The following is a 13,068-nucleotide window of genomic DNA, read 5'->3' on the forward strand; positions in this document are numbered from 1 at the left end:
TGGGATTCCGCCACAGCATGAAATCCGTCTCCACCCCAGCACCTAGCAATAATCCTGGCACACAGCAGAGTCAGCACAAAGTCTTCTTCAGAATGATCATGAGATAAGGGTGCAGGGCCTTAGAGTGAGGCGTCAAAAGTGTTTCAGCATGCTGCTCTTCAAAAGAAATGGGTGACACTGAATTATTTCCTGTAGTGGAATGGAGGTGATATAGGAACCCTGGCCTAATGAGATGGGGGAAGAAGGAAGAGGATTCGCACCCACACCCCTGGGGAGGGGGAAGCTTTCTTCCTAAAAGAAAGTCCTTTCTCTCTGTTCAGATGCCACCTTTCTCCTCTTACTCACTCGCTGGCTGGTGGCACAGCACCGTCACAGGAGCAGGGCTACCACCCTAAATGGGCTTGAGACCCTGCAGCAGCCGAGCATCCAGAAGCTGGCTGTGTAGATGCTCCACGTCCCCAACCCCCTCATCCAGAGGATGGAAACACCAGCACATCCTCCCTTGTGGGGCACTGTGACGACTGCATGAGAGGACACAGGAGAAGCCCTGAGCACAGTGCCTGAGGTGACAAGAACTGAAAGGAGGTTGGCTCTTCTTATCATATTTTCAAGGAGGAAAAAATTACAGAGGTCTTTTTCAAAAGACAAGGTGCAAACAGTCAAATAGAAGCCACCCACTACACCAAGCAGCAGTATCCACTGTGAGGCTTGCAACACGCAGACCTAACTTGGAAACCAAAGTATGAAAAGAACCTAACCCAAGAGCGAGCCAGAGAAAGGAGGAGGCAGCCCACGAACATTAGGGAACATCCTGTCCACCAGAGAGTGGCCGAGTGCACCCTGCTCTGCGGGCTGCCCAGACTGCAGCGTGGGGAGGGTGGGCAGCACCCAATGGAAAGAAGCCAAGAGAAAGGGGGAGCCGAGGGGACAGCAGTTCAATCAGGCCACTAAACTCAGAAAATCATAACGCATCAGGCACAAACCAGAAAATACAATCAAATTCTTCTTGTAAAATGTGAAAATAGCTCCACTGAATTAGCCTGGTCATGGCAGTGACCTGAAGAATTCCATACAAGACTACCCCTGCCGAACCAGGGTGCTCTGGAGAAGCCCTAAAATCCATCGGCAAGTCTCTCACATCACCTAGGAAAGGGGGGACAGCAGAAGGCAGTGCTGGCCGGTGGCCATGAGGAAGTGATTAATGGAGAGAGCAAGCTACGCATCACAACTCCAATAAGGCACATGCCACCAAGTCACCTTGCTCCAATTCCAGCTTTGCTTAGTTGGCTTTGAAATTTTTCAAAAAAGGAGAGGGGCTGGCCTGGCCAGCAGGGCCTGAATCTACCTGTCAGTTCTATTTCTACTGTATGCAACAGAGGGCTTACTGAGTTTACAACACCAGCCTCCAACGAGTTCAGTTGATAAGAATCTTAGGGGTTCAAGCTGAGGACACTGATGAAACTCCAGCTTCCAGAAGTGAAGCTCAGATCCTGGACTCTGACCACCCTGGAGAAGATCCCTGAGCAGGGAATTTCAGACACCGAGCACCAACCCCCAAACACCTCCAACTGGCCAAAATTAAAAAGTGTCTCTGATCCAGAGGACTCTTCAAAGATCTGCTTGAGAGGGGATACTATCTGTAGAATCCCACAGAACATCTAACAATCAAGCCAGTCTTGGGGGAAGTTTATGTGGAAACCATTCCTCTCCACACTACCCCATAAAGGACCTTTAATAGCACAACTCCTAGAGCTCTGCTCACCAGAAAACCTGACAAACACAGGCATCCTCACACCCACCTGGGTAGCACCGGGCCTGCCTGCTAAGAAACGGGAGCACAGGTTGGATTAGAGATAGGCAGTCATCACAACACAGTCCCTTTGGGGAGAGATCCCTGACGATCATTTCCTGCAATTGACATGTGATTACCAGTTTACCGACTGGCCTCTTGTTCTGCACTTTCTTAGGCCTGTTCACTCATTTCCAACAACTCACCTGCCTGCAGCATTCAACTGCAATAAAAGCTTCATTTTAATACAGCCTAACCACTAAAACAAGCTCCTACGGACCTCCCTCACGTGGAATCTGAAGAAGCTGACCTCAAGAAGCAGCATAGCGCAGGGGAGGGCATCACCAAGCTCCAATTGGACAGAGGAGTAAGCTTTGGGGTCCTACTGCACAATAAGGCGTCTACGATTAACAATATTATATGGAGTATTTCAAAACAGCTACCAGAATGTCAGATTTTGAATGTTCTTTACCCAAAGGAAAGACAGTGTGAGTTGATGGACATGCTTATGACCTGATGTGAGTACTACCCAATGTCAATGTATGTATCAAAACATTCCTGCACCCATAAGCATGTACAATTATGTGTAATTAAAAACAAAAATTTAGGAAAAAACAAGCTCATATCTGTTCAGCTATTGGGGGGAAAACGAGTGGCAGTGATTCAAAGAAGGATCCATAAGAAACAAGATGTGTATGGTAGGAAAAAAAGTCACTGCAAGCAAACCTGCAGCCGACTGGCAACCCCTCCAAACCAGGGGCATCGCAACACGGGGTCAGTTTGAGGCCCAGCACAACCCTGGCCCTCGACAGGCTCACCCTGGGGTCACAAATCAGTGCTGCCGTGGTGGAAACAAACTGGAGGTGAGAGCATGCAATGACCATCCAGGTCAGGAGCTGGGCATGGTGGCACCTGGCTGCAATCCCAGCAGGACGGCAAGTGTGAGACCAGCCTAAGCTACTTAGCATGACCCTCAGCAACTGAGCAAGATCCTGAATCAAAATAAAAATAAAAGGGCCATAGATGAGCTCAGTGGTGGAACACCCTTGGGTTCATTCCCCAGGGTCAAAAAGAGAATCAAGGTCAGCTCCTTGCAATTCAAATCGAAATAGGAATTAAGGGACCAACCTCCATTAGGCCAAAGTTGCCCACAAGGAAGGGTTGACAATTAAAGAGTGAACCAACTGAGCCCTCCTTCTTACATCTCAACCACCAGAACACCCTGGATTCCACAGTCAGCAGCAGAAAGAATGTTCCAAGGAGAACCCACCCCATCCCAAATCCAAATCTCTTCCTCCCTTCTCCCTTGCCAGGTATTGTGCAGGACCTCGTCCCCTGGCCTTGACTCAGGGCGCTCCTCACTGGCATCTCTGTGTACTATAGGAGACTCTCCTCCTACACAGTCCAGCCACACTACCTTACAGTTTTAAAATCACTCGGTCAAATCTTTACCTTTGTTTGAGGGCCCTCTCTCTCCAAACCACCTTACGCTGGGAAAGACGTGGAGGCTGTGTCAGTTTTATAACTATCAGAACATAAGCCCCTTGAGTACAGGGACCTTACTCATCAGCCAAATTCTGTGATTCACTTACTATCACATGTACTGTTACCAGGAAAAGTCAGTATAATATGGTGGTTAAGAGAATCCACTTGCAGCCAGACAAATCCTGGCTTCAGCACTACGTAGCTCTGTGGGGGACTGAGCAAATGGCTCCACCTCTGAGTCAGCTCTGCCATCTGTAAACTCAGTATGACGACACCCAAGTAGAGCTACCCAAACTAAATGGGTTGCACTTCCCAAGTCCTGCCAGCCACTTTCGCAAGCACACCTCACCTCCTCTCTGGCCCTCTCCCCATAACAGGTTCTATCATCTCTTTGCTGAAGGAGGAACTCCCACTTCAACTAAGTTAGTAGACAAAGCCAGGATCCCCCAGGTCTGTCAGCCTGCAGCGGTAGGTAGCTCTAAGGTTTTTACACAATGCCTCACTGGATAGGTGCTCAGAAAATGAGACTTCTAATTTGACATCATAATGAGTCATGTACTAGTTATGAATCTAGTATTTTGCGGGGGGTGGGGGCAGTTCTGGGGGTTGAACTCAGTGGTACTTGAACCACTGAGCTATATGTCAGTCCTTTCTTTCTTTCTTTTTTTTTGAGACAGTCTTGCAAAGTTGCCCAGGCTGATCTCAAACTTGCAAGCCTTCTGCCTCAGCCTACTGAATGGCTGGGATTACAGGTATGCACCGCCATGCCTGGCTAAATCCAGTTTTTTCCAAAAGAAACTCACAGGCTTTAATGAGGTTTGAGTAGCTTCCACAGGGGCCTCAGGGTTCAAAGAAGTCCCTGGTGAGCAAGAACTTACAACAGAAAAAATGAAGTGGCAGTTAGCAAGCTGTTGGAAGAAGGGAGAAAAGGAGACAACTCTATGACAAGAAGAAAAATGAATTAAGTATGACACATTTCAAAGTTCACTAGGTTCTCATTGATTGAGTGGTTTACTTATAATCTTGGCCTCAACATTAGAGAAAACTCACTCTCAGGTAATTTTATCTACAACCTCACTACTCAAAGTGTGGGGTGACCAGCATCCTCGGCAGCCCTGGCAGGTGAGTGCTTGCCCCTGTCTGCCTGAAACAGAGTCTGCCCATCAAGACCCAGGTGCATGCTAAGGCAGCAGCAGCAGTGACAGACAAGCATCCTGGAGCTTCTCCACCGCCGTATACCACGTGGCCCGCAGCCCAGATTTCAGAAGAGGTTTGGGTTCTGAGAGTAACTTCTGCTATTCCCAGGAAGGCTGTGACGGCTCCCGTGCCACTGGATAACAACCATTTTCAATGGGTTCCTGGGACAAAGCTTCACATCTCATCAGCCTCTTATTCTACTTTCTTGGGGGGGGGGGGCTGGGGATTGAATCCAAGGGCACTTACCCATGGAGCCACATCCCCAGCCCTTTTTATTTTTATTAATTTTATTTTGAGACAGGGTCTCACTAGGCTGCGTACAGCCTTGCTAAGTTGCTGAGGCTGGCTTCGAACCTATGATCCTCCTGCTTTGTTTTAAAGAGATCTTCACGTTGAAACAGAAAAAGAGACTTTAAGAAATGTCTTTTCTGGGCAGTGCTGGGCAACACTGATATTGGGCATCAATCCACCAAGGTGAAGTAAGTCACTCAATTAGAGGGAGGAAATCAGCCTTTAATCCAGCACCATAGCAGCACCATCTGTGGAGAGCTCATTATCCTCCCAGCTCCAGTGCCTTTTCTTTCCACACCTATCATTACCTTGGCAGCACTTTCCATACCAAGGGTACCAAATGGCTTGAGGAAGGACATCAGCACCATTGATGCTCATGGCTAGCTTTAGACACTTCTGTAATTTGTGTGTGTTTGTTACAAATGATTTCACTGCATATATTTGTCTTTTCTACCCTTGCAGGTTCTGCTTCAAGTCACTGAGGATGTCTCCTGCCCCAGATAAGATTCTGGCTGTAAAACTAGCTGGCTAAATAATGTCCATTGCTTGTCAATAATTAGGATGCCAAATCACAGGTAAGGTGATAATACCCTTCCCTGCAGATGGAAAGGGAGCAGCTATAAACGGACAATATTTCCCACTAGCCTAATGAAGACTCCCGAGCATCTGGTGGCTCTAGCAGAGAGCGATGAGGCATCAATGCCAGTCACAGCCACCATCAAAGAAAACAGTGTGTGGGTCAGGAAACAGGCAAGCAGACTGGTACCAGACAGGGCACTGCAGTGCTAGCCATCTAATTAAAAAAGCATTTCAACAGGAACAAGACAGTGCTGTCTGAAGATGCTGTTTTCATATGTATTCTTGCCAAAACGACACAAAAAAAAAAGCATTTTTGAGCTGCTTTCAGAGGTCTTCAAGGAACTCGCTCCTTTTGCCAAGTCTCTCACTGAGGAAACCACCAAAGGAGAGATCTGTCACAAGTCGGACCCCCTCCAGCTCCAGACACAGTCTCATTCTCATCAGGGTATCATGGGGACTGGAGCCAAAAGACTGTGTCAACTGGAGGGCCAAGCTGGTTCACAGAACCCAAAATATATAGGGAGGTTACTTCTTAACTGGTTACATTGTTTCAAGTCAGCTCAGAGGACTTCCATACAAACACTGTACTTCCTACGGAACCCCATTAAAATAAGACCTGGTAGAGCCCCAGGACCTTCTGAAAATGACCATGGAAGTTAAATTCTGGAGTGTGCAGATGCCACCTACTCGTACCCAGGTGACAAACTCACTGCTGACTTGCTCTGTGGTATTTGCCAGGTTCAAAATAGGCGGTTCACGCCAATTCCCCGCATCCTTCTAGGACTCATCAGACTACATATGGCAACAGAAGAGTCGGCCATATTGCCTCTCTCTGAAACTTGCCTCCAACCTGCCGAGCTCCCATATGCAGATCACTGAATCCTAGAAGGCTAGGGAGGAACTGGCACTGAGTCTCATGTAACTTCACTCCCTTTACAAGAGAAGAGTTAAGTTTAGCTACCCTGCTGGAATGGCACAAACGCTTTCTGAACATTAACACCTAAGGGCAGAGATCTAATAGCACAGATGATACAGCCCAGAGCCACTGTTCTCACATCAAGGTCAAAGGAATATGATGCCCTTGCTTAATTAAGGTGACTGAAAAAAACAGCAGAGAGAGTGCCCCCATCACCACAGGTGGACGGGGGTAAGTGATTCAGGAAGACCACCAAATGACAGTCAACACAGGCATTAAGTAAAGCACAAGCCAGAGCGTGCGATTACTATTAAAGGTCTGCCATTTACTGAACACCTGTCATGCAGAGGTCACTACGTTAGGCACCTGTATTTCTACCCACAATACTATGAGACGAGATTCGATCAGCCTCACTTTACGGCTGAGGAAGAGCTTGACGAAGGTGGAGCCAGAACTCTGATCCGAGATGTCAAAACCTACTCTCCTCCCCGTGCTCTCCTCTGGAGGTCTGAGACCTACGTAGTCATTACAGCACCCAACCAGGGCCCTAGGGTCCCCAGGGATTATTATCCCGTCCCTTGGGTTTCATACCTCCAGTCAGTTCCATTGTTAGCTTTTCATTTTCAATCATTTTCTTCTTTTCTTCTAGTTCAGCAATTAGGTTCTCTTTCAGCTCAACCTTCTTGTCTTCAAATTCTTTCACTGCTGCCTTCTTTTCCTTAATGTAATTTCTTTCCACTTGCTCGGTCTAAGTAAAAGAGAAATACAGGCTAGGGGGACACAGCCAGGCATCCAGGGCTCCAACTCGAAGTCCAGCTCTGTCCTCAACAGCAAAGAAAACCCCTTCCCCAGAAATACAAGTGGTATCTCACTGACACACGAGAGCAAAGGGGGTCTGAGGGCAAGGCCCGGGGAGGGGGGAGGAAGGACACAAGACCACCACTCGCATGTCAGTATCCACACTTGCTATGAGGTAACTCCCCTCTCCCACGCCTCAAATTTTATAGCTTTTATGTTAATACAACATAAATTTCTCAAGGACAGTAAATAATCCCTTTTAAAGTCATAATTTTAAGGAAAATAGTTTATTCCAAATGAAGTAGCTATCTTGAAAATTACTTACACAATATAATGGCCCGATGACACAAACTAGTAACAATAAACGTGGACGAGAATGCGAGAAAAGGGAGTATGCATACACTGTTAGTGGGACTGCAAGCTAGTTTCGACTCTTACAGTGAGAAATGAACAAGTACAGTAGATCATTGATTAGGAGCCTGAATCCTGCAGGATTCAGAGACGTTGAGATAAAAATTGCAGGGCTGGGGCCAGGGCTCAGCGGTAGAGCACTTGCCTAGCATGTGTGAGGCACTGGGCTCGATTCTCAGCACCACATATAAACAAATAAAATAAAGGTCCATCGACAACTAAAAATAAATATTAAGAAAAATTGTGTAAGCAGTCACTTTTACTATCTCACCACTGTGCTGTGACAAGGGACCTGCAGGGGGCATGGTCTGGGCTGTGTGAATCTCTAGGCTATGGTCACATGCGCTGAATTGACTTCATTACTACAATGGTTTCCAGTAATACAGCTCTGATAAACCGTGACCTTCTCCAAAGCAACCCCCACCAGCCACCAGCAGCAGCACAACATCCGAGACCCAGCTTCGTCCCAAACACAGCACTGTGCCTGATGTGGCGGCAGCACTGGGGTCTCTGTGGAGTGAAAGAAAACATTCAAAATGTTTCCTATTGGCCCAGAAAGTTTCAGCTGTACGTGGAACTGTTGAGCCAATTCAGAAGCTGCACTGAGGACCAATAACAAATTATTCATCCACCACAACTCAAGACATACTCTCAAAGGGCTTTGGCAGAAGCTAAAAGCCAGCAAAAAAGCAGTGGAGTGTGAGTGTCCCCAATTCCCTGTGATGCACAGAGGCTGCCCAACAACAAAGAATAGACGGAACATCTTAATCAGGATCAAGTGTCCTTCAGTCAAACCGAACAGTGGCAAAGGCTTCCAAGCCATCTACTTGGTAACAGAAGGAAAGGCCACCAGATAGGCAGAGTCAAATTCCAGTCTCAGACTACAAACCCGGATCCCGTGGTACTCACTTCCAGCTGGAGGAAGAGTTCTGAAAGAGATGAAAACTGCAATTAGATTCCCGAGGCTGTGTCACCTTTTTAGACAGGGATGTTGGATTCATTTAGAAGCAGTAATTGCTTTCTGAAAGCAAATTACACAAAGCAAATGTTTTCATCAGTAAAGTGCTGATATACATGAAGGGAGGATGCAAACAGCACCCGTGTCGCGTCAAAATGTGGCCCTCAACAGAAATAGCTCTGGCAGCTCTGCCTGAGGGCCAAAGCCAGCTGTGGAACCAAACTGCTAAATAAGCCACTCCTCCCTCCACGTCCCTCAGTCCCAGAGACTGCAGGACAGGCCAGGAAGCAACTCGACTCCTGGACAGAGTCCACGCCCATGGTCCCATGGGGTGTGAAGCTCTCTGTGACAAGGGAAATCCAGACAACAGAGGTTCTTGGGCTTTCTGGGACTTTACTCTCAGGCCTCTATACTCTGCCCACACCAATGCCTCTGCCAACAATACCACCAGGCCTCCCCAGTCACATTGCCCAGCTCTGATCTAAGGCAGCCCTTTCATTCATCAAGCCCCAGCAGACACACTCAAGGTACCCCCAGCAGTATCCAGTGACTTACTCAGCATCTGTCTGCCGGTGGTAGTAATCGTCTACCCAGCAGCCTATCCCCCGTAAGCCCCTCTATAAACCCTTTACTTTAAACAAAATAGGTCTTTGGCCTCTGAGCTTTTCTGGGTGACAGTGGACCTGCTACATATGGTCCACAAGGACTGCTGGAGGACCAGTAACTCCAAGGCTGCCGTCTTCCGTTTAAAATGGTCCCCTTTGCAAACCTGATATATCCTTTAGACCCATTCTCAAGGAAAAAAGCACACTCGTACATGTTCTAGAATTTTCAGAGTTCCAGGAACCCCAGATTAAAAGCCCCAACCTGTTAAATGGAAACAATTAACTGAGAAAATTTTCTGACCCCCAGAAGTCCTTATCACTTTGGCCCTGGAAGTCACTGGGCACCGCAGCCCAAGCACACCTAGCCCAACATGCTCACTCCTATGCCTGCTTCGGACTGAATGGACCAGACATTTCCAAGTCCTGAGCCACCCGAGAAATCACACCTGAACCAAGTCAAATGACACTTAGCACTTAAAAGTTGGTGGTGGTTGTTTTAAAGCAGCCAGAGACCAGATACAACAAAATCAGGTGGATTTTCTCTGCATGCAATGTGTTTTTTAAAGCTCAAGTCATGACTGATTTAGGAGCTCTTATGCATGTTCAGCTGGGAGGAAGAGGTGTTTATGAAATAACACAAGGACAGCACTGAGAGTCGGCATGAATTAAGAAAAACAACTCAATACCCACCCTGCTGTTCCAGCTTAGGAAAAATGGCTCACTTCAATTTTTTTTCCTTTATTTACATCCTAAGCCAATTCCCTGGGCAATTCGTACTCCCCTCTACAGACAGGGAAACTGAGGCTTCAAGAACCAATAACCTGTTTAAAGACACTGACCCAGCGTGATGAGGGTGGCTTGAATGTAGGCCCTTCTCCTTCCACAATGCCACCTCCTCCATCTGTAAAGGGGAGCCCTAGGAAGACGGCTTCCGATTCTAATGCTATCCCAAGGAGGCGCCTGGGAACTCAGAGTGGACAGCGCCAGCAGCAGGGACAGGCAGGATGTGGGTGGGCAGAGGGCTAATGGCTGCAGTTCCATTTTCCCAGCACCCACCCTCTTTTGCTCCCTTCCTATCTGCTGGTGCACACCGCACACCTTCTTGCTAGGTGGAGAGGACAAGGGTTTCCACAACAGGAAGCTTGAAAGTCACTGGATGGAACTCAACAGGAAAGCACAAGGAGTGGCACTCAGACCTTCTTTTAAAACCCAAAACTACTTCTCCCACGACGGGAACAAACACCTGCTGGCACTCAGAATGCTGGCTGGTGACGCACTTTTAAAATTTAGCACACATAAAAAAATTTCCTGTAAGCTCAAGAATTGTTCATACAATTTAGAACAATTGTCGAATCTTACTTTCTTACTTTCTTTATTCCTTAACTGCTCGTGTGGATAGCTTTTGTCAATGAAACAGCAGGTTCCCTAAGTCAAGGACAATGTGTTACAACTTCATGCTGCTCACAGTGCTCCCATGCAGATGTCCAACAGACAGGCTGAGTGAGTATACTTGCCCCGTCCAACAGCCCGAAAGCAAGCTCCTCCTCCTAAATGCTTAGGATATTTTGGGAAATAACAAGAGGACACCTCCCCACCCCAAAGCACAGAACTCCAGAAGAAACATTTAATTGGGTATGAAATGACCCACAATCCTTTCCCCTCTGACTGTCTGTTAAGTCAGCCACAGAAATAAATACGAAAAAGTGCAAGACTACTCCTGGGGCACCCGGGAGAGCCACTTGACTACAGGAAGCCACCGACTGATTCCTGTGACTACTGGCATCCTGTCCCAGCAGTGAAATGTCTAGGATATATATGGAAGATGCCCTCGGGGCCACATGACGGGGCTGACAAGGTGTGAATCTGCAGAGCCTCACCTGCGTTTCGGATCCTCTCTTTGTACTGCTGATCCAGCTTTCTCATTCTCTTCTGATACTCCTGCAACGTTCCTGATGGCCATTTATAAAGCAGATAGTGATTTTAAAGATCAATCTACTCTAAATTTTGTCTCTTAAAATTATTTTCTCACACCAATCATGACAGTTTTAACTCCCAAGAAAGCCACAGCTGAGCAGAGCTAACTGGCTTCTGGTCCTCAGCTAAGGCACACAGCAGGCCCTGCCGGGGGCCTAAGCACAGTGCCCCGCCTTGGTACATCGAAACTCCTAGTGAAGTGAGTGCACAGGCGGCAGCCTGGAATCCCAACAACTACGGAGACGGAGGCAGAAAAATCAAAAGTTCAAGTCCCACCGGGTAACTTAGCAAGAATCTGTCTCAAAACAAAAAATATGAAAAGGGCTGGGGATGCAGCTCAGTGGCAAAGTGCCCCTGGGTTCAAGCTGTGGTACCAAAAATAAACAGAACTCTGAAGTGAAGTGGCGGGGGGACTGGAGGTGTGCAGACACTCCACCACGTGATTCTGGTCACTTGCTCCTATAGTCCAAGGCGATAGACCTCCCTTTCCTGGAAAAAGTACCTTCTGCAATAGGGTCTAGGCCAAGGCCGTCCAGCAGAATTTTCTGAAATGGTACAAATGTATCATATTTGTACCATCCACCGGGTAGCAGCTAGCGCCATGTTGCTCTTATAGCACTTAAAATATGGTCAATGCCACTGAGAAACCAGATTATCAATTTAATTAAATGCAAAAAGCCACATGTGGCTAGTGACAATACCAGAAGGCTTCTGAAAATCTCGCTCATTCACTGTTCTTCTCCAAAGCAGCTCATTATCAGGATCCCAAATTTGTGGGGAAGTGTCTCCTGATCCTAACACCTGCTCACAGGCTACTCCAGGTGAGTGCACCCCCCCCCAGCAATAAAGTGCCTAGTGGAACGGCTGGGATGCAGCTCTGCGGGAGAACACTTGCCTAGCATACCTGAGGTCTTGGGTTCAATCCCCAGCACTGCGGGGTGGGGAGTGGCAGTATCACTGACAGGGGACAGCCCAAAAGAAAATCAGAGTGAATGGCAACAGCGTACCATGCCCAGGTCCTCATGCTGCATCCAACGTTCCACACGCTCCCTCTCGTTTTCATTTAGCAGATTAAAAAACAGATTGAGAGAGAGAAAGGGCCATGCCCAGAGTCACATGCTGGACAGCAGTGAAAATGGTTCCCATTATGGAACCTGAGTGCCTGCGCTTATCCCCACGCCACCTGGGCCTCAGCAGCCAATGACTCAGCCCACTTGTAATTCAACAAACAAAACAGAAAACAGCATGGCTGGTCCACAGTCCGTTGAAGCTTTGTTGAGAAGAGGAATAAAACTTCATTCTTTGATAACATCTCCCTCAAAAATACACAGCCTAAGGCACAGAGTTTTCAAATTGTGCCCTACAGACAGCCCCAAATGAGAGTTCACTTAAAGAAATCGCTACATGTTGAAAATAAATTTAAAATAAGAATTTGAAAAATCAACCCTTTACTGATAAAAGAGAGCAACATGTGTACTGATTAAAATCAGTCAGACTAGGGGCTGGAGTAATGCTCAGTAATAGAGCATTTGCATAGCACATGTGAGGCACTGGGCTCCATCCTCAGCACCACATACCAGGAACAAAGGTATTGTGTCCATCTACAACTAAAAAAATTAAAATTTAAAAAAAATTAAATTTTCAATCATTCCCACAAAGAAGTAAAATACAGATTTCAAAGATGTGTAACACTAAGAATGTTTAGGAGTAAAAAAGCTGGTCACCAACCTTCCTGCAGCTGTTGCAGCTGCCTCTTGAGAGAAGCCAGTTTGTCCTGATACATCCTGAAAAAAAAGAAAAGCCACACTGAGAGACAAACACTCAGTACTCTATTCTGAAACATTCTACACACAGGAACTGCCTAGCTTGTTGGATTTAGCAGAAGGAACCCACCCATAACGAGGACATATAAATGGCATTAAACACAACTCTTACATCAACTCTGCAATTAGACTCTAAATGGCAAAGGAGTGAGTCTATGCCCCCAGCCTGTCTTTCCATACAGACAGCATAGCTGTCTGAGCATAAGTCAATAAAACTTCATGTGATTGCTGAAAGCACTCCT

General features: G+C 47.1%; 1 protein-coding gene across 1 annotated transcript in view; it reads right to left on the reverse strand.

Annotated features, from left to right (window-relative positions):
• Nucleotides 1-13,068, reverse strand: part of Suds3 (SIN3A corepressor complex component SDS3) — a 34,136-nt gene that overhangs the window by 16,188 nt on the left and 4,880 nt on the right. Inside the window, exons 3-6 of the mRNA XM_005336825.5 lie at nt 12,732-12,787; nt 10,907-10,978; nt 8,376-8,395; nt 6,849-7,005 (exon numbers count right to left, since the gene is read on the reverse strand). Coding sequence (XP_005336882.1) covers nt 6,849-7,005; nt 8,376-8,395; nt 10,907-10,978; nt 12,732-12,787 — 305 coding nt within the window. The remainder of the gene's footprint in view (nt 1-6,848; nt 7,006-8,375; nt 8,396-10,906; nt 10,979-12,731; nt 12,788-13,068) is intronic.

This window comes from Ictidomys tridecemlineatus, chromosome 2 (genome assembly GCF_052094955.1).
Source record: "Ictidomys tridecemlineatus isolate mIctTri1 chromosome 2, mIctTri1.hap1, whole genome shotgun sequence".
In the NCBI taxonomy this organism is placed as follows: Eukaryota; Metazoa; Chordata; class Mammalia; order Rodentia; family Sciuridae; genus Ictidomys; species Ictidomys tridecemlineatus.